At 41.1% G+C, this 26,906-nt stretch overlaps 2 protein-coding genes and 1 long non-coding RNA gene across 4 annotated transcripts; 1 reads left to right on the plus strand and 2 right to left on the minus strand.

Annotated features, from left to right (window-relative positions):
• Nucleotides 1–90: 90 nt before the first annotated feature.
• LOC308080679 lies at nt 91–1,752 on the minus strand. Of its 2 annotated transcripts, none has more exons than XR_013932722.1 (3): nt 1,450–1,752; nt 1,253–1,329; nt 91–1,043 (listed from the first exon to the last, which is right to left on the minus strand). It is a non-coding gene; the product is annotated as an uncharacterized lncRNA (long non-coding RNA). The 2 variants fall into 2 exon arrangements; XR_013932723.1 differs by having other exon boundaries at nt 91–815; nt 1,450–1,742.
• A 14,495-nt stretch (nt 1,753–16,247) lies between these two features.
• LOC308080578 (major histocompatibility complex class I-related gene protein-like) lies at nt 16,248–19,073 on the minus strand (the record flags this gene model as incomplete). The annotated part of the gene is made up of 6 exons (XM_080422471.1): nt 16,248–16,501; nt 16,623–16,640; nt 16,838–16,951; nt 17,830–18,150; nt 18,823–18,883; nt 18,966–19,073. 6 exons carry the CDS (start codon nt 19,071–19,073, stop codon nt 16,455–16,457), a joined length of 669 nt encoding a protein of 222 aa, XP_080278597.1. The 3' UTR covers nt 16,248–16,454.
• A 5,997-nt stretch (nt 19,074–25,070) lies between these two features.
• Nucleotides 25,071–26,261, plus strand: LOC308080579 (kelch domain-containing protein 3-like; the record flags this gene model as incomplete). Its single annotated transcript, XM_080422472.1, has 1 exon — nt 25,071–26,261. One exon carries the CDS (start codon nt 25,071–25,073, stop codon nt 26,259–26,261), a length of 1,191 nt encoding a protein of 396 aa, XP_080278598.1.
• Between the last annotated feature and the right edge of the window lie 645 nt (nt 26,262–26,906).

Below are 26,906 nucleotides of genomic sequence, written 5' to 3' on the forward strand. Positions count from 1 at the left end.
AGAAGACTGTTACGGTCTCCAAAGGATACAACAGAATAACAAGTGGCTCAAGAATGGAGACCAACATATTATAGGACACCACAAAATGGAAAGTTCTAAGGTTTTTATTAAACAATATTTTCCCCACAGAGTAAACTTAATCAGAGGAAAAACAAATGAACTCAATATGAATACATAATGAAGGAGAACTCAAAGATATATAATTATGAAGTCCATAATTATAACACCAGAGGCAGCTCCACTGATCATGTTCAACCCAGATTTGGCACAAACAAGGGATTGAACTCTTTCTCATGCTATACAACAAAAATGTGGAATGCCCTACCTAAGGGAGTAAAGGAGTGTAAAACCCTAACCTGTAAGCTGATTATATGACGTTCTGCATAGTAGTGTATATTTGTCTGTTTTCTTAAATGTCATCATGATTTGAGTGCGTGGGGATCTCATTTTAAATAAGGCATTGTGCTTTTATTACTGTTGTGTACTGTTTCCATGTCTTTCCTAAATAAAGTATTCAATCAAGAACCAAAAGGGCCTGGAGATGCCGGCCAAAATCAACATAATGGTGGGGGGACAGGCCACCCCCTGTAGGGACGTCGAAGCTGCTCCCCCCTCCCTAACTGAAAAAACTCAACTATCTAAAACTGTAATCGAAAAGAGTGACTACCGGCCATCTCCACGCTAAACTAAAATAACAAACAAAACAACTGAATGAAGAGGCCATCTATGAAGGTTTAGGCTGTATGGAACTGAGCTGGCTAGCATTTATATTGGGCTGGTAATTTGGGGTGCAGATCTGCTGCAGGTGTGCCAGCCTGGTGAGAGAGGAGACAGTGGGGGTTAGGCACAGCCACACTTGAATGTGAGTGAGTGAGTGAGTGAGTGAGTGAATGAGTCATGACATCACGCAACAAAGACATAAAGACATACAATAATAAACAAGAGTCGGCTGAACGGAGCCAATCAGTCTGGATTCCAGGCTAAGGGAATGGTAGAAATCATGTGTCATGTTGCCATGATTTGTCCTCTTCATCATATTAAAGCTGTGAATTAAGAATATTTTATATTACTGTTCTCCATCATATAAGCTGTGTAATTACATTCTTACAGCTCTCCATCACGCTGAAGCTGTGAATAAAGACTTTCTACTGATCTCTAGCATGTTGGCAGTTAAATGATTCAATGTACAACAGCATTATTATTTATGTCATTGGTAAAATGACATAAAGTCCAGATTGTTTTCATAACTCACCATCAGCCTCACAATGCAGATGGCAGGTAGGGCCACAGCAGGATTGTTGGCTGAGGCTTCTGCTGGAAGTTCAGATCCTGCATAAGGAGACGAGGATAATGATGTGACAGTGGACATGACATTCATGCAAATGGGACACTTGTCATTATCTCAGGAGAATAACATTGATATATTGCCAGTAGAGCTAACCAATGTACCTCTGCCTGTAGAACTGATACTGATGGACCAACATCATCTCAGGATAATGACATTCATTCCTTGCCAGGAGAACGATCACATCAGCCTGGTAACCTGGTAACCTCTGTACCTCTACCTGTGGAGCTGACACTGACGCTGATGCTGACTGGACCAACAATGTGACACCCAGAGATAGTAGGAGCCATCACTATGCTTCCACTTCCAGGATAGAGATGGCTCCTACTATCTCTGGGTGTCACATTGGTGGTCCAGTCAACATCAGCATCAGTGTCAGCTCCACAGTCAGAGGTACCGGTCACCTGGACTGTGGAGCTGACACTGATGCTGATGTTGACTGCCCCACCAATGTGACAACCAGCGATAGTAGGAGCCACCACTATGCTTCCACTCTGGGCTTTGACATGGGCTGGAGGAACAGCAGGTAGCACAGAAGGACCTGCAAAATAAAAACATCAGTGTTAATTTAACCCTGAGTGTAGAAATGGACTCATTCGATGTTTAAAACTCTCAGTTGGGATTCAAATCCTCAGAGGTACATCCAGTTTGGCTGGACGCCCCAATAAACACAGTTGGTCATGTTTGGGGGTGGGAAGCCATACAAGGACGGTCGTTATTCGCATAATGACTTAAATTGGGAGAAAAGGGCGGAAAATAAAAACTCTCAGAGAGAGAAAAGAAATACCATAATTACAGTTTTACATGACTTATACAAATTAATGCACATTTTAAAAGAATTGAAGGCTTTCCAAGTTCCAATAACATGAATGATCTCTAGTGTTCTCCAAGATGATACAGCTGTGAATACGGACTTTCTACTCATAACATATCGGCAGTTAAATGAATCAATCAATGTAAAATACAAATTTTGTTTAAAATAAATACATAATTAGCTAAATGTCCATATTCTTTCATAACTAAACTCACCATCAGCTTCACAATGCAGATCAGCCGGTGGGATTGCAGCATGATTGACACTGATGCAGACTGGACCAACAATTTGACACCCAGAGATAGTAGGAGCCATCAATATGCTTCCACTTCCAGGATAGCGATGGCTCCTACTATCTCTGGTTGTCACATTGGTGGTCCAGTCAACATCAGCGTCAGGCTCAGCTCCACAGGCAGGGGTACCGGTTCCCTGGACTGTGGAGCTGAGACTGATGCTGATGTTGACTGCGCCACCAATGTGACAACCAGAGATAGTAGGAGCCATCACTATGCTTCCACTCTGGGCTTTGACATGGGCTTGGGGAACAGCAGGTATCACAGAAGGACCTGCAAAATAAATTAATCACTGTTAATTTAACCCGGAGTGTAGAATAGACTGATTCAATCAATTCGTATCAAATCATCTAACAAACACAATTGACCTTGTTTGAGGCTGTGAAGCCTGGCGCGGAGGGTCGAGGTTGGCATGCCGACTAAAATTAGGAGAAAAAGGGAAACGGGAGAAAAACTCTCAGAGAAATTAAATGCCATAATTAGAGTAATAGAAATATCTATGTACACTCATAATAGGCTTCCAAAGTTCCAATAACGTCAAATCCCGCTATTACAATGTTTTTACTAAAGATTTGGAGTCTCTCATGTGCCTTCTACCTATAAGAAAGTGAGAATTGACAACGCATAAATTTTTTGTGGGCTGGATGTTTCAGAAAATATGCCATCCAAGAGGATTTGGCTTGCGATTGGCTGAGATGGGGAGAAGGGAGCGCTCATTTTCACGTGAATGATTCTGGCCACAACGGATTGCCAACTCAGACGGTCAAAAGAGTTTCATTTATATTAATCAACATTAAAATTAACATAATATAAATTATGCATGCAGCTTGAACTTATAGCTGTGAGCTGGTGTCTTCCGCAAGGAATGAGTTGCTGTGGTCGGTCTAATGAAATATAGTTGTATTTTTTATTTACAATTCATTATGTAAAGACATTTGTTAAGGCAAGTAATTGTGCGTTTTCTAAATCATTCTATTAAGCTGCGATGGATGCACATTGGTTTCTTTTGATCCAATAAAACTGTTATCCGTCATGGTGCACAGAGAATACTGAGGGCAAGGATAGGCTATCCATATCGGGTTTTCCTTCAGCTTTGGCTTCTCTTTCAGGTTCTACTTCAGTTTTGGCTTAGTGAACAGTAAACTTGATAGAATATATCAGGCTATGTGAAGCTCCAAGGTGTTTCCTAGGCTTTTCAATCATGAGAAGTCTGGAAAATACCAAAAGTCTAATAATAAATTGTGGCACACCTGTACATCGCTGGCCGAGGGATCATGTTAGTAGAGTGAATATTGTACTTTTACTCCACTACAATTATTTGAAAACTTTAGTTACTAGTTACATTGTAGATTTTGATTATTATTACAAAACATACATTAACCACTTCAGCCCTATATACATTTCGGCCACTTGAAATAGCCAATCGACAAGCTCATAATGCGCCGCGATGCGAAGCATTGTGAGCTTGTAGATCTGCTATTTTCAAAAGAGCAGAGTATTTCTACATTGCAGCATTGATACTTTTACTTAAGTAAAAAAAAATTGGAACGACAATGGAGCTACCAGAGGTGTTACCAAACAGAGTAGCCTACTAAAAGGAATGTCATGTTACACTTACATAGTATGACTTTACCCCTCCCCCCCGCGCATGCACGCACGCATGCACGCGCACACACACACACACACACACACACACACACACACACACACACACACACACACACACACACACACACACACACACACACACACACACACACACACACACACACACACACACACACACACATACACACACACAAACTTACCTGGACAGCCCTCATATGACTTTTCAGACAATTTACCCTGCTCCATTTCCTTCAGGACCTCCATTGAGACAACACAGCTTCAGTTCTTCTTCCACATTTTATTGAACCCTGAGGGGAACTTCAAGCGTTATATTAGTCAAAAGGTGAAACAAAAAGTGCAATCTTACAAGATAGTAGGATCATCTGATTATAAAATATATATATATATAAAGATTCACTCACTCATTGGGAAGGCTTGTCACAGATCAGGTGGTGTAGTTTCACAACCAGTCCACCAGATGGTGCACATTAACCATGTTAAATAAAGATGGAGAAAGATAAAATAGTTTAAAATGTATTGTCAGAACAGTTGAAATGAGCTCTGTTCCTATTCCTAACACTATGGAGTTGAAATATGGATTGTGGTTGAAGTAGATTGTGTAACAGGGAGTGTTTTAAGTCCTGGAGAGTTCAGTTTTGTTTTGTTTTTTCACTTTCATTTACTTTTTAGAATTTTTGGAGAAAATGAAAAATAAATAACAATGAAAAACTTAAATAAAATAGATGAAAAGTCACCAGAACCCAAGGACGGGTGTTTTCAATTAATCTAAAGGAGTTTGAAGTTACAATGGGTTTGGGACTGTGTCTGTTAAAATGAATCTCAAATATCTAAAGAATGATACAAGCAACTTAAAAACGGTCTCTGGGGTGCTTTTTTTTAAATGTTAGAGTAGATTACCCCAAACATGTCTGAAAGTGAAATATCCCTTTAATGAAGTACATCTATTCTGTTCTGTCAAACTCATCCAAGCTGTCAGACAGCTCCTCTGAGACTTCATGCACGATCGACTCACCAATGGAAGGCTTAACAATTCGTTGTTTCCACTTTCCAGCTGTCTCTATCTATCTGGATATAGCACCCGTATCACCGACGTAACTGGACTAGATCTAGGTTCTGGGGACAATATAAAATGATTAGACCTTTAGACCAGTGGTGGAAAAGGTACTGATCTTCATGCGTCCTGCTTGATACAGAATGTCCTTTTTTCACAGTATCTCACTTGTTGTACCCACGTTGTCCAGCTGACGAAATTAGCTCCTTGGCGGCTCTCCTCTGTCTCGAACAGCAACTTGAACTTGAACTTGAACAGCAACGTCAATATTTCCTCGGCGACTGGGGGGTGCAACGTCTCGCTGTAAGCCATAGGTATATATAAGAAAGGCGGCCTTTATATAATTTATACATGGTAACACCCGATTGGCCGCTAGAAGGGAAAGGGAAAGCAACATCACCCACCCACTAACATCGATCTCCAGGCTTTTATTTGCCTTACCCACCCACTGATCCTTAAAGGGAAAACGTCTTTTCTACAGGTATAGTTTTTACTGTTGACACTAAAACTTTTCCAAAATATCTTCAACTTCATTCTTAATCATCAATTGTGTAATTATGAATTAGCCTACTTGTGCATTTCAATGAATTATTTGTGCATTTTAATGAACTGTTTTATATTGTTTTTTTTATTGTTCATATTTATTCATTCATACATATTGTACACCTGTAGGCTACATGTGGGTTACATGGACATCACAAGAAATCTGTGTTATATAGCTACATTTTAACCCATAGCCAAGAAGACAACTGACATTATCTCACAATAAATTGAATTAATGTACATATCTAAAATTATCAAATGTATATTTAAAAACACAATCACTATCCCTATAAATTGTACAGCATAAGCTAGCAATGATATCTGTTTTTTTTTTAAATAAGTGTTTGTAGAAACAGAAATAGCCACAGCTAGATATAGCAGACCAGTGGTTCTCAACGTTTTAAGGCTGTAACCCCCCAAAATAATCATATTTGAACTGCCCCCCCCCCCCCCCCCCACCCTGACAAGCACTTGGAATGTAGGAGTTGAGGCATTCAATTTAGTTTGACTCGGTTCCACAGATAAATATTGTGAAAATAGCAGATCTACAGGCTCACAACACGTTGTAAATCGGCTATTTTCACAATTCTTTCTTTCTTTCTTTCTTTTGTTCTTCTTATTTCTTTCTTTTATTAAAAAGGACTTAAAAGTCCTTAAATTGTAACTTCACTGTCATCTGGGGACCCCCTGGGGGTCCCCACCCACAGGTTGAGATAACCACTGTAGTAGACAATACTTTGACAGATGTAGTCCAGACATGTCATCAAACATCACAAAGGAGAACAAACCCATGTCGATATGTCATAATGTGAATGTCTGTTTTAAACATCACCCACTGCAATCATTATTATAAAAATAAAACACAAACTCTATGTCCCGTGGTAATTTGCAGTATTATTATAACAAATACATAACAACAATCTACAGAGCTACAGAGTTTCTGTTTCAATTAAACGCAATGCTAGACTGCAGTGGAAGAATGGCACTCTTTTGCATGATATTACATATTATGCAATTTAATCAGGCCGACCACAAACAACTCATGAAATCTTTTGTCAAACTTTACTGCTAGGATCTTGGGTGAAATCGCATCCAGATTATGATTAAGGTTCCTCAGCACGTTATTAATAATTATGTTTCCTGGCTATGTTTTTAAGTTAGTGAATGTTATTCCCAGGACTTCTTATTATTCTAACTCTATGCCTGACCTTTTATCTTTATTTCTATTATATGTCCATGATTTTATGCATATTCTGTGTTTTGCCTTGTGTCTGCTATGTTAATTTCTGACTTAATTGTAAAGCATTTGATTTCTGTCCTGCCTGTAAAGCACTTTGAACTGCAACTCTGTATGAAAGGTGCTATACAAATAAAGTTAAATTATTGTCATTACCATTATTATTAAGTCAAGATATTTTACCTTCATAGAGAAGTTGAAAGAAAAGACACGTGCAATCTCATCAGGGTGTCTGAATCCATCTGAGGGTGTTGTCACTTCCTCAAACTAACTCACAAACATCTGACGTCAGACAGGTGTTGCACGCACCTCACGGGTCCGAGCACGTGTTGACATTGCTCTCCCATTCGTTTTCATTTTACACACCAATCAAAGGGGAAACTGTCACACATATTAATGATTAGTGAGGAAAATTGCTCTTTTAGACCAAGGGTTCCCAAACTTTTCAGGCTGCGACCCCCCCCAAAATAATCATATTTGAACTGGGGACCACCCCACCCTGACAAGCACTTGGAATTGTAGGAGTTGAGGCATTACATTTGCTTTGACCCGGTTACACAGATAAATATGGTGAAAATAGCTTCGCAAACGCCTCGCAACACTCACAATTATTGCTTCTTTCTTAGGTAATATTTGTCAAAGCTGGCCAATGTTTGACAATTTTTTATAGTATAGTAGTTTGTTGATTACTTTTGGCGTAGTAATGTTTTTATTATCAGTTTATTTGATTTTCTTTTTCATTTTAGAGGGATTGAAAAGGTCTCGCACTTTTGAAATGTGCAGATACCCTGTATAGCCTACATTTATACTTTATGTTGGCTTGTTTACTGTTGAGTGAGAAAACAACGTTGCACATTAAGCTAATCATCTGGGGACCCCACAAATAGTTTGGGGACCCGTCTGGGGGTCCCGACTCCCAGTTTGGGAACCATATGTTTTAGACTTAATTACATCATTGTTTGTCTGATCAATGACACCTAATAGGCATTCGCATTTAACTATTGTGATACTGCATTCAATCAAAACCTTGGCATGCACTTCATTAATCACTCATCATGTAGGCCTACATATCTTTTTTGTCTCTCAAGTTTCCTTGTTCCAGTGTTTCATTGGCATTTCATCCTTGACGTTTCCGTGAGAAGCATTTAACATGTAATTATTATGTCTAATAAATCAAATCAAATCAAGTGTAGCTTGTAGTGTGTGTCTTTGTTTCCATGGTTACATTTGCGTGCCTTGGACTTTCTCATCAACAGAGAATACCTGATCACCTTAATGGAAACCACAACTAGCTACCGTACCTTGCCAAACCAAACCAATGGTTTAGCTGGTAGAACTTGATCTCCTCCTGTAGTAACACAGTAACACTGTCCTTTGAAAATCCAGCAATTTCTATAATAGCCATGATGTATATAATACGCACCCACTCACCTTTGCAGCTAAGTGGCCCTTTTGCGATGGAAGCACGTCTGTACTGATGAGACTCAATAATTATTATCCAAAATAATTAGGATTTTGGTGGTTAAGTGGCTCAGTACTTAAGACATACTATTGTTTTAAAATGTGCAGCACATTGGAATAGACCCTATGACACATTAGGAGTCCATTAGTATACATTTAGGGCTAGGCCAATGTGTTTTTGGTAAAAGATTATTTTGCATGTCTGTGGCAAAAATGAAATGAAAATGTCCATCACAAGGTAAATGGTAAATGGTGCATTTATATAGCGCTTTACATAGATTGTGCATTACATTCACCCATTCACACACACATTCATACACCGATGGTGGAGGAAACCATGCAAGGCACCACCAACCTGCTCATCGGGAGCAATTAGGGGTTCAGTGTCTTGCTCAAGGACACTTCGACACTAACTCTGGGGGAGCCCCCCATCCCGGGATCAAACTGGGAACCTTGCGGTTTCCAGTTCACTCTACCCGGCCACTCTACCCTGAGCCACTGCCGCATTTTAAAATGTGCAGCACATTGGAATAGACCCTCGACACATTAGGAGTCCATTAGTATACATTTAGGGCTAGGCCAATGTGTTTTTGGTAAAAGATTATTTTGCATGTCTGTGGCAAAAATGTTATGAAAATGTCTGTCACAAGGTGCCATGGTGATGACCCCTGCATGGTTACAGTATATACGACATGTCATCATGACATCACCACAACAACAAACTTGCACTGGCACTGGGCCAAAAATGCCAAAACCAGACCCCATGGCTGCACTCATGCAGCACTCGGTTTGGTTCACGTGATAACCTATTCTGTCCACCTATATTTCCTTATATATTCCCTGCTGACTGTCCGTAACCACAAAATGAAAAGCAAAAACTAAATGATATGAAGTAAGGGATTGAGCTGCATATTCTGTCTTAGAAATGAACCTCATGACATAGCCTACACAATTATGTAAATGGTAAATCCACAAGTTACAAAGGTGGGTGACTTCTACCAACTGAAATCGTTTTTTGTTTGGCAAGGTAGCTTCGATAGTTGATAATATGTATGCTTATGTACTGTAACAATGGAAAAATAAGCCAAAACAGATACGGACCATGACGAGTGATTAGGTAATGGATGACATTGCAGGATTTAAAGGAATGCAGTGTCACAAGTTCACAACTAGTTTCCTGATATATCCGGATAGTTTCATGCTACAAGGAAGATCATTTAGATATAAAAAACAGTTCTGTATTTGACCTCACAGTCTATTATTATGAAAAGGGCTGCCTACAGCCCTTTTCATAATTTGTTTTTATTAATCAGCTTGTAAAAAAATAGATAAACACACCTACATGCATGCATACTATTTCTGTCCAACCATCGGCAATGTTTACAGAGGGCACACACCAATGATTCAGAGCAGGTATAGACTACACCCAAAGTGATGGGAAGAGATGGGAGGCCGAAGGGTGCTTCTTTTGAGTTTTAAGAAGCCAAAGCCTATTCTGTAAAGTACCTAGACCCAGTCCTAGATTATACTTAAGTGTCATCTGCATGGTTTCATTGTTCAGCCCCAACTGACTCTAAATATAATTATATATTAAGATTATGTGATATGTGGTTGAAGTGTTTCTGTTAATATAGCGTATACAGTATATAAAGCCATGTGATTGAGCCACACAATTGCACTACTACCTCAAGCTTATGTTTTAATCCCAACTATCTGGGGATAGTTGGGAGAGGGTATAGGGCAGGCTGAATGGCTTGTACATTTTGAGATGTGTGCTTTTCATTTGATAGGTTGTTAAACAGGCTTGAGGCTTGTACATTCAAATTCTTCCCATCAAAAACCGATGGTTTCCCTATGCAAACAGTTGCCCTTCAGTGTCTGGTTACATGTGTGCGCCCACATCCTGCTCTACCCGTTCCTCTGTCACTATTGAAGAAATATGAAATGAAATGAATATGAAAGCAGATGAGAAAGCGAAACTGGAGGGGGGGTTAGCCAGACTAAACGGACCATGTTATAGATAGTTTCATTGTTCAGCCCCAACTGACTCTAACCATAAACTATACTTTAAGATTATGTGATATGTGGTTGAAGTGTTTCTGTGTATTATATAACGTATACAGTATATAAAGCCATGTGATTGAGCCACACAATTCCACTACTACCTTACTGAAGCTTTATGTTTTAATCCCAACTATCCCCAGTCATGGCTGGGGATAGTTGGGAGAGGGCAGGCTGAATGGCTTGTACATTTTGAGATGTGTGCTTTACATTTGACAAATTCTGTTTAGAATCATGTTGTTGCAGTTGTCCAGAATTTTCTATAAATCCTCAAATCTCTGTGTCTGTCTGTCTATGTCCCTTTTATGCCCATATATGGAGATCCCTGATGTCATCAATATGACATCAGGGTCCTCCTCAGTGACATCAGTGTTCACAAACTCTCTGTGGGGTCCAATGTTTGGGTCGCAGACTTTTATTTTTTACTACAATTTTCAGATTTATTTTTCCAGAAGAACTTGATACATACAAAATTCTTTATTTTCTCATGTTATTTCTCCTTTTGTCCAATAAAGGCCAGTCTTGCTTTAAAAATCAGCTTATACAAACAAAGGAGTATTGTTTTGAAAGTTTGTAAGAATACATGGGTGGGATGCATGGGGTGGTGGTAAACCTGAGGTTATAATAATGAGTTATAATATATAATAATAAAAAATCACACCCAGTGTGAAGAGGGCGGTGTGGTCATCACAGTGGTCATCATAGTGATGGGAGCTCACTTTAAAAAAATTTGATTTTTTTGAAGTGCATAATCCTATTTATAGGTTATTAATGTCATCATGTGTCTCGCTAGCCAATCACAGTGCTGAATAGAGTCAGCCAATAGAGTCAGCCAATCACAGTACAGCTAGGGGTGTACTAATGAGCCAATCACAATACAGCTAATGAGGTGTCCCAACCCCACTTATAGGGGCGGCTACACCGCCCAAAACATATGTTATCACAACTGTAAGATAGATCCCATGGGCACCACCACTCTAACAATGCATCACAATGCCTTGGTTATTGTCTCCGCCGGAGGCGGAGAGTATGTTTTCGCTTCGTCCCGCCGTGTGTTCACCTCCCTCCTAGCCAAGCTAACATTGGTCAAGCTCCACGTGACACATGTCAATATGTTGACACCAATGCCTTTGATTGGCTAGAGGGACGCATGACGAAATAAAATCCTATAAATAGGTGTGTCACTTCAAAAAGCCATTTATGTTTTTGAAGTGAGGTAAGACAGGATCAATCAGTCTTGATTGGAACAGTACCTTCCAGTACAAATCACCCGTCCGTGCCCCTCTGAGAACACCTAACATTGGTCAAGCAAAGGCGCAGAAGGCCAAAGCTAAGAAAGCATACTCATCTACAACAGTAACACAGAAGAGGACTATAGAGTTGAATTGATCCCACAACAAGGCCGAAGTCTTAATACTGTAACAATTGGCCACCTTGATCAAATACATTATGTAGCACTAGAGAAAACTGACATAGATCAAACACACCAATCAACTGCTGAAACTGTTCAAGACAATGAAGATGAAGAAGACAGACAAGCATTTGAACAAACCAGTCAATTACGAGGACTCCCATATGACACATTGCTTCAAGAAGAACATTTTTTAGACGCAGACACTACATATTCAGTCGCCCCTGCAGAACACCAAAAACCACGCGCATTCTACCAAGACGACCCGTTCTACCAAGACGACCCATGCTATTAAAATAGGTCTGCTGGCGGAGACTTGCTCCGAGGAGCACATTTTCTAGTATTCTAAATGTTATTGAACATGACTACTGATTAATTGGACCATCTGGAGGTTGTCGCAGAAGGGAGGATAAGGCAGAAGCTGGAAGCTATCCTGATGAACCCCTCTACGATGAGATAGAAATATAGAGAGGTATATAGACAGTGTACAGACAGAAAGTAGGAAAGAGGTAAGCATGCCACCTGGTGGAGATTAGCACACTACTGAGTGCACCTTTGTAGTAGCCTATGTAAGTGTTGTGATGATGTTTCATGTCTGTTGTTGTCCTGTTTGTCTGTATGTTTTAAACCACTACTCCGGCTGTAAACCTATTTGCCCTTTTGGGACACTAATAAAAACCTTGACCTTGACCTTGACCTTGATATCATTGTGCAGTAATGTCCTAACTGAGAGAGAGAGAGAGAGAGAGAGAGAGAGAGAGAGAGAGAGAGAGAGAGAGAGAGAGAGAGAGAGAGAGAGAGAGAGAGAGAATGAGAACCGTGTTTCATTCTCACCTGCATTTCTAAAAAAAAAAACATCCTTTCAGTAAAAAATGTGGATGTGAGTGAAATGGGTGAACATTTTAGCCCTGCCTCCCAGCCTGATGGCAGAGATAACCAGAGACATATGGAGATAACTACTTACCCCAGCTGTGAGGTAGACAGGTACAAACAACCAACCCAGCAGGAGCAGTACAATGAACAAAGCCTGACACAGGGGAAACAAGACCAGGAGACCTGGTTCTGTCAGACCCAGAATGAAGTCCTAGTATGTAACACACCTACAAACCACTTTATAACTGAAGTTCATGATGTCATGAATAGTTCATGATGTCATGAATAGTTTGTGACGAAAGGGGACGAAAGGGGGAAAGACTTTTTTGGCTGGGGCCGGGGGACAAAGTGACCATGCCCATGTATGGAGAAAACAGATACAAAGCCTCATGTAAGCACGGCCCCTTGGGTCTGGCAAAAAAGGGAACCAGGTGACCTGGTACTGCCAGACCCCTAGTGGTTGAAATCTGAATGGCCGGGCTTCGCACGACGTGTGTCCCTTCTATGCCCATGTATGGACAGACTTTTTTGGGGGACAGATTCTTTTTTGGCTGGGGCCGGAGGACAAAGTGACCATGCCCATGTATGGACGAAACAGGTACAAAGCCTCATGTAAGCCCGACCCCTTGGGTCTGGCAAAAACATAGCACAAATCATCATCAGAGATCCACCAAAATATTAAGCATATTAAGTTGGATGACAATAGCCAGTACAATACCAATATCATAGCAACAGTAATAGTCTGCTATTTCCACTGCTTTCAACTTCAGTGTAATCTCTGTGATAACTATAGGCATCCCAAAAGTTAAATATTTATGTACCAAGTAGACTACTTTATATAGAACTTAATTTATTAACTACAAAAAGTGCTCCTTGGAGCATTGGCCAGGTCAGGTAGGTTATTGTGGGCCAGCAATGTTCTGAATTCGCCAATCAGGATGGAATATAAAAAATATGAAGGATCCGTCTTGATCACTTGACTATAGAGATAATGTGTATATGTGCTTGCAAAGTTTCACCGCTGCACGATGCATTCATGATTTGCGGCATTTTGTTCAAAACGAACCACTCCTGCAAACTTTAGATGTCAATCTTAGCCAATCAGGATGGAATATGAAAAATCGAACAGTTTCGTCTTGATCACATAACTATAGAGATCATGTGTACCGATTTGCGTGATGACAAAATCTGAAGGAGTAATATCAAAAAATGTGTTTTGCAAAAATCATACATCATCATCATACTGTAAATATGTACTCAAAGCATTCTTATTCTCAGATACTGATACACACACAGAGTAGAACAACAGCTTTGATAACTGTGCTGACTCATTTATCGTGTGAGTCCATATCGTTTTTCACTCACAATGCTTGAAGAAAGTAAAGGTGATAAATACAGTCAACCACGACTCACGAGAGCAACATCAAGCACACTGTGCAAGTGAAGTGAAATGTGATTATTAACCATTTGGAACCATTTGGATGCTCTGAGAGTTACTGACCTGGCCCATTTGGTTCCATTTATCCACTCTAAAAGAGTTATACTGTAGGTCTGTAAGGGTCCACGTGGTTCCATTTGTACTCTCTGAATTACAACTAAAGGGTCCATTTGGTTCCTAACTATCAAAGATTTGGCTGGGGACCCACTGGAACCACTTCAAGGACCCCTGTGGGTCCTCAGACCCCAAATTGAGAATCAGTGTTCTATAGCAGTGGTTCTCAACCTGTAGGTCGGGACCCCCAGGGGGAACCCCACGTGATTTTGGGGGGGTCCCCAGATGACAGTGAAATGTCAATTTAAGAACCTTTTTAATACAGGAAAAAACCCAACACAAAACCAGAAAGAAAATAAAATAGACCATTACTGCATCAAAATTAATCTACTAACTATTCTAAACTCCGGTCAAACATTGGACAAATTGTCAAATAATACAATATTTAATAATAATCTACATACATACAGTATCTGTGGAACCAAGTCAAACAAAATGTAATGCCTCAACTCCTACAATTCCAAGTGCTTGCAAGGGTGGGGGTCCTCAGTTCAAATTATTATTGAGAACCACTGAGTATGCTACTCACTGGGGTGGTTTGCGCGTCTCCATGACCCCTTGAGCTATGTGGGCAGGAGTATTGTACTCCTGGCAGGGTCACCCACGCCCAACAGGTGGAAGGGTAGAGACCTTTTCAATTTGAGGTCAGATCAGATTACAAACCTTAAGGTTTAAGGTACAGTAGCATAAGAGGCCTTTTTGTGCACTTTATTGACCGTATTCACTTACAATGTGTGTATCTAGTTTTATGCAACCATGTATTATCACTAGTCTTTATCCTGTACTGTCCTCCCCTCCTCTCACCTCTCCTCTTGCTCTTTAACAAACACTGTTTAGGAGGGTCTTCTTGATGGAGGACAGACCCCCAAACCTCTAAAAAACAGGTCCCACTATTAGCACGAGTGTGTTTAATGTACTTGTTAATGCTTGTTAAACACAGCATATTGTTGGATCTCATCTCCCCTCCATTATTCTCTCCCCTGGCTTAGGATGTATATAGCCTACCTGTATCTGATGTTACAACAGTAGAACAATAAGGAATTTGACATTGAAGTGAAAATATAACAATAAACGCATACGGGTTGAAAAATAAAAATATTTATGTCAATCACCTGGATATTTACAAGTGTCATCAGTAAATTGTTACTATAGTGTAAAGCTCACTGGGCAGGTATCTATTCTACATTATACACCAGTCTGTTAAAAGTCATTTTATAAACCTTCGCTGAAAAGGAACTCATGAAGTCTTATAGAAATAATTTGAGAGAAATCAACACAGTATATCATGAAAAATGATGGACTTGGCTTCAGAACAACAGTCAATAATAATCTTATAGAGAAATATTTACAAAGTACCCCAAAACAACATTTACAACTATACAAGTTCAACAAACACACACACACACACACACACGCGCGCGCACACACACACGCACGCACGCACGCACGCACGCACGCACGCACACACACACACACACACACACACACACAACAAGAGAGACACATCAAACAGGAAGTAGTCAATGGTGATGGGGTTGGACTGAAACGTTGACCCATACATGGAGTCATATCATAGCTGACTGACAAGTCTGACATCATAGACATGAAGTCTGAGATCCTCATGGGAGCCATGCTGTTCTTACACATGGGTTGTTGTGAGATACTGTACTACAAAGATGCTTTTACATAGAACTACTACACTAAAGGTCAAATCAATGACACAAACTATTTATGCATCTTAATTTGTGTATTATATCGTTGCTGTCAGACAGAAACCTTGTATCTTAATATTTAAACTTTGTATGGTTTTTAGTAAATTAATGCCCTACTTCATCAGACAAGAGTCATACAAAAGTAGTGAAAATAGTAGATCTACAAGTTCACAATGTGTCGCGTTGTGAGCTTGTAGATGTGTCTATTTTCACTATTTATATCAAATATTAATAATTAAAAGAAAGGTTTTGGACATACAAGGTTTCCACCCAACAGAGACGATATATAAAGTTGTATTTATTGGCTCATACTAAGTTATTCTGAGGTTCACAAAGAGATACCACAACACTGCACTCTGACACATCAATAGTTACTCTGTAAGTAACACACTGCATTATAAAATAACTCGTTGTGATTGAAGTATTTTAAAACACATTGATACTTACATGTTGTGTGAGGCTGAACAGATCTTCATGTCTTCATAGCAGTGTCACTAGCATCACCACAGTCTTCCTCAGCTGCAAAGACACATTTTTACATTAAACTGAGACAACAGCAAATAAAATACATACATGCATGAACAATAGAAGAGACTCATGTTCATTAATATGAACAAGATGTTATTCTGTGTTCACTTACTGTTAGTCGGAGTAAATTCTGTCATTGGAAGAAAATAAAAGAGCATATTTAGACATTAGAGTGAGTTAGTGAGCTAGAGCAACACCGGGAAATAGAACAAGCAAAACATCAGTGTATTAAATTATTATTAATGATTAATTATGTGGTCTTTACATGTCCTATAGAAGCTGTGTTGTTCAAACAGCAGTATGTGGTGATGTGTGATATGAATTTACCAGGCTGAGGTTTGGTGAATCTTTTCCTCAGCAGCAGACCACCAACAACAACAACACTGACAACAATCAGACCCACAACTACAACAGCAATGAAGGTTCCACTAGAAGATCCTCCTGCATCAGGACATAAAAACAACATGTGTTTTTTCAATTACTTTTTTCTGTTATTTTTAATATTTTTGGGGGAAAATGGAAAAAATAAAATACAATAAAAAAATAAAATAAAATAAATGAAAAAAAGATCGGAAAAACACGGCCCCCTCACGCATTAGGAGGGCAGGGCGAGTCACCAGAACCAAGGACGGGTGTTTTTGATGAATCTAACATGGTTAAAATGAAGTTTGAAGATACAATGGGTTTGTATGGGAAGGGGGCGTGTCTGTTAAAATGAATATCAAATATCTAAATACTGAATCAAGCAACTTAAAAACTGTCTTGGGGGCTCACAAAGGCCTGAGTAGACGAAAAAATGACCAAAAGTTTTTTTGAAAGTGAAATATCCCTTTAAGTATAAAGAGTCACACGAAGACATGAAATCACAACTGAACTGGATAACAGAATCTCTACGCTGCATTCATGATTTGATGCATTTTGTTCAAAACGGACCAATCCTGCAAACTTTGGAAGCCATGTTTGCCAATCAGGATGGAATATGAAAAATCGGACAGATCCGTCTTGATCACATGACTATAGAGATACTGTGTACCAATTTTTGTGACTTTGGACAAAATCTGTAGGAGTCATATAAAAAAATTTGTTTGACACACATTAGCCTTCTGGTGGCGCAATAACAAGCCGATCTGAAAAAAGCAGAGGTTCAGCTCTGGCATCCAGGGAGTGTGTGTGCACAGTTTCGCTACGATTGGGTCAACGGTGTCGGACACACGAACACACGGACGGACAGACAGGGTGCAAAACATAGTCTCGGCCACGCCTTCGGCCTGGCGGAGACAACAAAATGCATGAAGAACATGTACGTGTTTCATGTCTACCTTCATCAGCTGGTTTCTTCTGGTTGGTCCTGATCAGGTTTGGGTCCAGTCTGGTCTGGATGTCCTCTTTGACCCCATAGAGCTGAACCACACAGTTGTAATGCTTCCAGTCTTCATGTTTGACTGAAGACACGTTCAGGTCAGAACTGATCTGGAAGGTTCCATCATGGTTGGGGAGGAGCTCTCCATGGTCCACGTTGTCACTGAGCTCCTCTCCATCTTTAGCCCAGAATATGATGACTCTGTCTGGGTAGAAACCTGTAGCGTGACACCTCACTGGAGAAGAGGGAGTCTTCTGGAGGAAAGATACAGAGGGGAGCTCTGAGAGAGAGAGAGAGAGAGAGAGAGAGAGAGAGAGAGAGAGAGAGAGAGAGAGAGAGAGAGAGAGAGAGAGAGAGAGAGAGAGAAATCTTTTGTTAGTGTTCTGGAGTAGTCGGCTTTGATTTGATTTAAGAACTGTTGTATTTCATGACAATAAAACACATTTGAACCTTATCATAGTAATGTTACTATTAGTTTTATAAAATTAAATAGTACTTGTACTTAGATAAATTTGATCTAAGTACAAGTCCATCACCATCATGTTGTACCTGTCCTTTTTTCTTCTCATAGTAATGATACTACATAGTTACATATTTGTACAACTTCCTATAGTTTTAGTTTAGTTTAGCATTTTGTATTCGTTTTTATTACAGGGCTTAAAAAAAAGGCTTAAAACTGGCACAGCTAAAAATTCTGAAAATAAGTCATATTCACAGATTCAAGTATCCTGACCTAAAATATTAGTCTTATGTGTGACATAATGTTAAAGACTAAAACTAAGGAAATGTTCTCTGTGATTTTAGTTTGTTTTAGTTAATTTTGTAAACACACAATACAATTTCAGTTAGTTATTGTCTCTTTTTGTAAAGCCTCTTTTTTATATTTATTTCAGTGATGTTACTACATCATAACATATTTATCTAAGTACAACTCCATCACATCATGTTGTACCTGTTCTCTGTACAGTCTTGTTCCCATAGGTCACGTCCTGCTTCAGCTCTTCAATGCAGTACTGGTCAGGTAGTGCTTAAAGTATGCCATCGTAGCTGTTCCCATTTCAGTTTAGTGATGAAGGCCTGTGGTTTTGGAGCGACCCATGACTCTGCCTTCAGGTCATATGAGAGGAAGTCTTCTCCATCATGACCATACTGTATAAAACCATCAGTGTCTCCAGTCTCATCATCCCACTCACAACCATACATCTTCTGTTCGATGTGGACACCTGACAGACAGACAGACAGACAGACAGACAGACAGACAGACAGACAGACAGACAGACAGACAGCTAGTTTACAAACACACACACACACGCACGCACGCACGCACGCACGCACGCACGCACGCACGCACGCACGCACGCACGCACACACACACACACACACACACACACACACACACACACACACACACACACACACACACACACACACACACACACACACACACACACACACACACACACACTACTAAGTCTACTCTATATTATACTAACAGTATACTAACTTAAACTAGTCTACAGGGAGTATAGCATATTATTAACATACACTAGTCTAGTCCAGTGGTTCTCAACCTTTTCACATTATAGTTGTAGTGCCAGCAGCAGCAAAACTGTGTGTGTGTGTGTGTGTGTGTGTGTGTGTGTGTGTGTGTGTGTGTGTGTGTGTGTGTGTGTGTGTGTGTGTGTGTGTGTGTGTGTGTGTGTGTGTGTGTGTGTGTATTTGGAAGTAGAGCATGAAATATTGCTACAAATAACCATGCTGCCTCATCCAACCATTAAAGTTGTCAAGAGGAGGTGCTGGTGATTTCACAATAAGGTGCTGACTCTCAGCATCTTGTCAATGCATGTTATCAACCAGGCTGTGTTCAAAAGACATCAATAAGCTATTGTTGGATGCAAGGGACTTTCCACTATTGCAATCAAGCCTTTCTCTGAACCACATAAAACAGTGATCATAAACCTCACAGAAACTCTAAATAAACTAGCAGTAGGCCTACTTATACATTTTAGTGGATATAAGAGAATTAACTGAAATGGAAATGCACAGCGGCGATGGGTTTCATAAAAGGGTCACTGAGTAGTGTGTACTGATAGAACTATACAAACCTCCAAAGGACAAGCACACAGGTATACGTTTGGAAATGGATTAATTTTGCACCATAATTGAGCTGATATTGGACTAACGTCCAAATGTCACTTGACCATGTCAGATCTACATCCCTGTCATTCATTCTATTTGTGCCTCATTATGAAGTTTGTAAATTGCTTGCATTACAAGAAGAATGTATAGTAAAATATATTCTACATAAATAATCACAATACATAAAAACAATCTGTCATCATATTATCAACACAATTGACAAGGAGGGACAAAACCACTGATTAACCACTTGAAATCCAGCATCCCTATTCTGGGGGAAACATTTGCCAAAAATAGCAGATCTACAAGCTCGTTGCGACGCGTTGTGAGCTTATAGATAGGCTCAAGATTCAAGTGGTTAAGAGATTAACTTGTTCTATGTCTATCAGGGATGGACAGACATAGAACAAGATATGTTTAAAGTACAAATGTTATGCTTCCATCCAGGAGGTGATCAAGTGCCAAATACCTAAATCTAAACTAAATGGATGTGACAACAGAACAGATGATCCCTTGATATATTTATTTGCACATTTGTGAATTTCACCCATACCAGGATTGGTTGTTGGGTTTAGGAGTATGATACCCTGTCTTGTTAACACCGCCTGGTTGATAATATGCATCTATACCACATTAAATACTTAATGTGGTATAGATTTATTTATTTAGACTGTGATGACATTACATTACATTACAGTCATTTAGCAGACGCTTTTATCCAAAGCGACTTACAATAAGTGTATTCAACATAGGTAGGGAACGAAAACTACTAATCACCAGAAGTCTTTAGTGCATTTTCTGCAAAAACAAGCAACCAAGAGTATACCTAGCGCTAAGGTAAAAGTGCAATATATCAGCTACCTATTTCCTTAAACAGATGAGACAAAATAGCTAAATCAAATGAGCATGAGCTAAAACAAATAAGTGTATCGACTAAACAAGATCCAATAAACAATCCAATAAACAATACAGCAATAGAAAACAAGCGTTCGTACAACTAGTTAACAACAAGTAGGTCAGGCAGAGAGGAAGGGTAGTGTTTCCTGAAGAGGTGAGTTTTCAGCCTGCGGCGAAATATGGGCAGTGACTCTGCTGTCCTAACATCAGTGGGAAGTTCATTCCACCACTGTGGGGCCAGAACAGAAAAGAGTCGTGACCGTGTGGATCGGCCAGAAGGACCCTTGAGTGACGAGGCAATCAGTCGCCCCGAGGTGGCAGACCGAAGTGGTCGGGCAGGGGTGTAGGCATCGACCATAGCCCGGAGGTAGGAAGGAGCTGTTCCTAGGTAGCTAGCACCAGGGTTTTGAACTGGATGCGAGCCGCTACGGGGAGCCAGTGTAGAGAGCGGAGAAGGATGGTTGTGTGGGAGAACTTGGGGCGGTTGAACACCAGGCGAGCCGCAGCTTTCTGAACAAGCTCCAGAGGTTTGATGGCAGATGCCGGAGCACCAGCAAGGAGGGAGTTGCAGTAGTCCAGGCGGGAGATGACGAGAGCCTGGATGAGCACCTGGGCTGCCTTCTCCGTGAGGAAGGGGCGAATCCTCCTGATGTTGTAGAGCAGGAATCTGCAGGACCTCGTCACTGATGCGATGTTTGCCGAGAACGTCAGTTGATCGTCCAGGGTCACACCCAGATTCTTCGCAGTCCGAGTTGAGGTCACCACAGCATTATCAATGGTGATGGCCATGTCTCGGTGCGGACAGCCCTTCCCCGGGAGGAACATCAGCTCGGTCTTGTCCAGGTTGAGCTTCAGGTGGTTTGTCGACATCCACTCCGAGATGTCAGCCAGACAAGCAGCAATGCGTGTCTCCACCTGGGTATCAGAGGGGGGGAATGAGAGGATTAGCTGGGTGTCATCGGCATAGCAGTGGTAGGAAAAGCCATGGGAGTGGATGACAGCACCCAGAGATGTAGTGTAGAGAGAGAAAAGAAGAGGACCCAGAACCGAGCCTTGGGGAACCCCAGTTGTGAGCCTGTGTGGTTCTGACACAGACCCTCTCAGCATCACCTGGTAGGAGCGACCCGTCAGGTAGGATGCAAACAGGGAGAGTGCAGAGCCTGAGACACCCATCCCCTCGAGGGTGGAGGGGATGGGAATATATGACCACACCTCCCACTTCACACTGGGTGTGATTTTTTTTATTTCAAGGACCCCAGAAAACAAACAACTACATAACTACACACCCACCCATCTGGAGGAGGTGGCAGGTCTAGCGCAGTGGTGCCAGGCAAACAGCCTATTTTTGAATGTCAGAAAGACCAAGAAGGGGCCGGACCGCTGGCCTTGCGGTCTGGGCACTCAGGCTGCAATGCGGCCTGACAGCGTGTTGCGGGTTCGAATCCCAATCCACGACCTTTGCTGCGTGTCATTCCCAGTCTCTCTCTCCCCATGTCCTGTCTATCTACTATATTCTATCAATAAAGGCAGATAAAGCCAAAACAATTATCTTTAAAAAGAAAGAAGGGAAAAAAAAGACCAAGGAGGTGATCCTGTATAGCCTGGTAAACCCTCCCTCCGGAAATCTAATTTCCAGTTGATTCTGGAATCAAATGGAAATGAGATTTCCGGAGGGAGGGTTTACCAGGCTAGATCCTGTAAGCATAGAGGCAGGGGTCTTACACGCCCCTCCTGATTAACAATAATAATAATAACTTGAAAGTACTGTTCCTGAAGAAACAGTGTGGGATCGCTGAGGATGAATGTTGATAGTATCACACTAGAAAGTACTGTTCCTGATTAATTCTGTCTTACCTATTTATATTACATATTGTGATGTCACGTGAAGCTTGATCAATCCAAAAACGGGCAGAATAATAATAATAACTAGTGAAGATAACATTAGTGTGATCGCTGAAGCGATCCCACAACTAGTGAAGATAACATTAGTGTGATCGCTGAAGCGATCCCACAATAATACCTGGAATTTATATACTCAAAGTCTCTTTACATGTGGTTGTGGGGGCCAGGGGGAGAGGAAAAGAGAACAACTTTATTAAAACTCAGATAAGCAAACAGTGGGGCACCTGAGTGAGTGACAAATAGTGGTTTGATTCTTTCCCTCTTGATTCTTGAAATGTCTGCTGTGAAGATAGAGATGATACCTCTATCTGTCTATCTATAAACGCACGGCATCTCTGTCTGTCTGTCTGTCTGTCTGTCTGTCTGTCTGTCTGTCTGTCTGTCTGTCCCCACATAAATCGACAGGGTGTGCTGTGCCGAGTGGGATGTTGGTCGCACTTAGTTGTCCAGAACCATGCAAAAATCTCTGTATAAGTATCTGTCTGCCTCCCTGAGTCCATGTTATGTCCATATATGGAGATCCATTATGTCAGCAATGTGACATCATAAACCCTCCTCCAAGTACTATGATACTCTGACAACAGGTACAACGGGTACTCTGACAATGGGTACAACAAGTATGCATTAACCAGAGGGGCATGTGCTCCCAACGGCACTCGTTCACAACAGTCATTGGCCTAGTTTAAAATAATTTACTCTTAATATGAAATATGACGTTCACAGAGGCCTTTGTAATAAGATTTAATGTTTATTTTAATGGTGCAATTTCTTCAACTGACTAAAAATGGTATAAAGCTCACAACATCTTTTCACTGTGATATCATAGGCAAATCTTTATGCTTTGGCAAAAACAAAAGGTGTCGTGACATGCCGTGGTGATGTGTTTTCAACTGAATAAAGTGTCGACATGAGTCGTGACACGTCACTTGTCCCTTTTTCGCCAGAGCATAAACGCATTACAACGTCCCTCAGTGCACTGTACCTCTTTTCTTCCAATAAAGTGTTACTCCTAATATTAAATTTTTGTCTCCGCCAGGCCGAAGGTATGGCGGAGAGTATGTTTTACCCTCCGTGTGTGTGTCCGTCTGAGAACACCCAACATTGGTCAAGCTTCACGTGACATCACTGTGTGTGTGTGTGTGTGTGTGTGTGTGTGTGTGTGTGTGTGTGTGTGTGTGTGTGTGTGTGTGTGTGTGTGTGTGTGTGTGTGTGTGTGTGTCCGTCTCAGCCAAGCTAACATTGGTCAAGCTTCACGTGACATCACAATATGTAATATAAATAGGTAAGACAGGATTAATCAGGAACAGTACTCGCCTGGCAGAGACCTGTGCTCAGAGGAGCACATTTTCTAGTTTGTTATGATTTTCTAGGAGTTATTATAAGCCCTTTCTGTCCATATCCAAATTGGAGCTTATTCACTCACCCACAGATTCAGGCTCTGTGGAATATGATATTCTTGCCTCTTAACCATTTTCAACTTGGTGTCCCTATTTTGGAATAATAGGTGAACATTTTTAGAATATATATTTTTTGAATGTCATGTAAGATATGGCCTACCTACATGTGTACAGTGCAACATCCAGGTGTGAATGTGATAAGTTATTGTTGTATTATGTTTTGGTGCTGAACTGGCAGCATGCACAACACATTTTGATGATCGGTCCAGCAGTTTATGAGATTGTAACCCAGACAGACAAACAGACAAAGACACAGGCAGACCCACTCTTAGACGACTCTGCCTCCTATAGGGTCATGCTGTAATAATGTTGGTACAATTCAGTCTGAATAACAATGTCTTTACAAAGTCACCATCTACTGTATAATCTCATGTAGACCTCATTAATCCCATGGGGGGATTCAGTTTCAGCTTCACCCAGCTGATGGCTGCTCAGGTGGCAGCAGTTAGGAGTTAAGTGTCTTGCTCATGGACACCTCGCCACATAGCCAGGGCCGGGAATTGAACCTGAGATCTTCTATTTCACCAGGCACTGTCTCTCTAACTAGCTACTGTACAGCTACCCAATCTGAACAAAGCCTGCCCAGGCTGGGGTTGTGGGCAGATCAATTTGCCATATTAGGGAGATCGACAGGCATCTGCTTCCCTGAAAGGCCAACCCATCGGCTTTACGGATTGGCCAAGCTTTGTGTGCCGTTTGTACTACTGTCCCAATATAAGTAGGGGCACACACAAAATAACTCCATTCTTTTACTTAGTAAGACTCAAATGATCCATTTAAATTCACAGTTCTCCTACTGTGTGAAATGTTGTGCTGGACAGTACATCTGAAAGGAGGACCAAAGAGATTATTCCATGCTGCGCTGGCTGTGGGCCACAAGGTGTACTCCTTTGGAGGGTGCGGCAACGTGAACAAAAGGGATCAGATTGACGTGCATGTTTTCAACACATTGTCTTTGCGCTGGATGAAGTTGGCCCCAGTGAGAAATGGAAGAGGAGCGTTGTTTCCCCTTGAGATTCCCTCCAACCGCAAGGGCCACTCAGCTGTGCTGATAGACGATATCATCTATATCTGGGGGGGGATAGTGAGTATTGAGGTAGAGGAACTCTGCAACGTGCTTTATGCGTTTGATGTCGACACCCACAGGTGGTACAGGCCCAAGATTTCAGGGACTGTTCCAGAGGCAAGGTACAACCACTCAGCCTGTGACTTGGGGAAGGTCATGTATATCTTTGGAGGAGTCAACCTGCTGACTGGATACACTAATGACATCTACAAGCTGGACACCACCACAATGGTCTGGTCTTTAATTAACACCAGAGGCATTCCAGCACCGGTTTCATTGGGTCACTCTGCTACCATAATAGGGACAAAGATGTTTGTATTTGGGGGCAAAGGGTACAGGTCCCACCACAACAACATGAGAGTGTTTGACACGGAGACAAACTGCTGGATGAGCACGCCTTCTGCACGGCCACGTCTTCCAAAAGGACGCAGGTATCATTCAGCCCTTGCCTACAATGGAGAGCTGTACATATTTGGTGGTGACAACCTACGTCTGGACCGGACCTTCAATGATCTGTGGAAATTCAATCCACAGACCTTCTCCTGGAGGAAGGTTGAGCCCAAGGGCAATGGCCCGTATTGGATGCATAGGATGGGCATTTGCTTTGTGGGAGATCGTATCATCCTCTTTGGAGGATACTGGACACCCAATGACCTGTATATCTTAGACTTAAGTCCTAGTCTGAAGACGTTATGCAAGATAGCAGTTATTCAGCACGGCCTGGAGCAGTCGGGACTCCCACATGACATCAGGTGGGAACTGGCAGCAATGACTAACCGACAGCAGCAGAAAGAAAACAGCCCGCTAAAAAGGAAAAAAGATAAAAATTATGACAACAGCAGAGAGCAAGTTCCAGTCAGTGGAGCAGAAGAAAGGGACGAGGAGACGAGGAGAACGCCGCCCCTAAAACGTCTTCCTTCAGTCAGATGAAAAACAGGAACAGGAATGTGCTCAGTGATAGCCAGCAGGAACTAGGCAGCATCATATGGGGGAACTGAGAACTCTACTACCAACTGAACTGTGCCAGAGCAGACATGGCAATAATGGAGATGTTTAACAATACAAACTGCTATGCCCAGTTGATCTCCATGAATGTAGAAACAGATGCTTAGATGTTTGTAAAGGAGTACTGGGAATGGGAGTAGAAAATTAGTGCAAAGGTGGAGACCTTTGTGTTTTTTTTATCATATACTGTATATATTTTATTATTATTCATTTATTTATTCCATTTATCAAAGATTGGAGCCTAGTTTCAATCACTGTATACAGGGATTACAATGATGTTAGAATTGTAAATCAATTTTGAAGGGGCTACATTTCTCAAACACTACAGGTGTATATCACAATGTCACGTGTGTATTATGCAGTTTGCACACATTATATTTAGCATACACAGAAACAGAAATACTACACTACAAATCTGCATCTACAGTAACTGTGATTTCTATATTTGTTTATTTATGCCATTGACATATTAATTATTATTATCCCTGCCAGGCCGGAACGGCCAAAGGCGAGGCATATGTTTTCTTAGCCTGTAGCACTTGACCTAGTTATGACGACCATGCACTTACC

The sequence above is a fragment of the Gymnoscopelus braueri genome (genome assembly GCF_963280865.1).
Source record: "Gymnoscopelus braueri genome assembly, chromosome: 24".
NCBI classification, from domain to species: Eukaryota; Metazoa; Chordata; class Actinopteri; order Myctophiformes; family Myctophidae; genus Gymnoscopelus; species Gymnoscopelus braueri.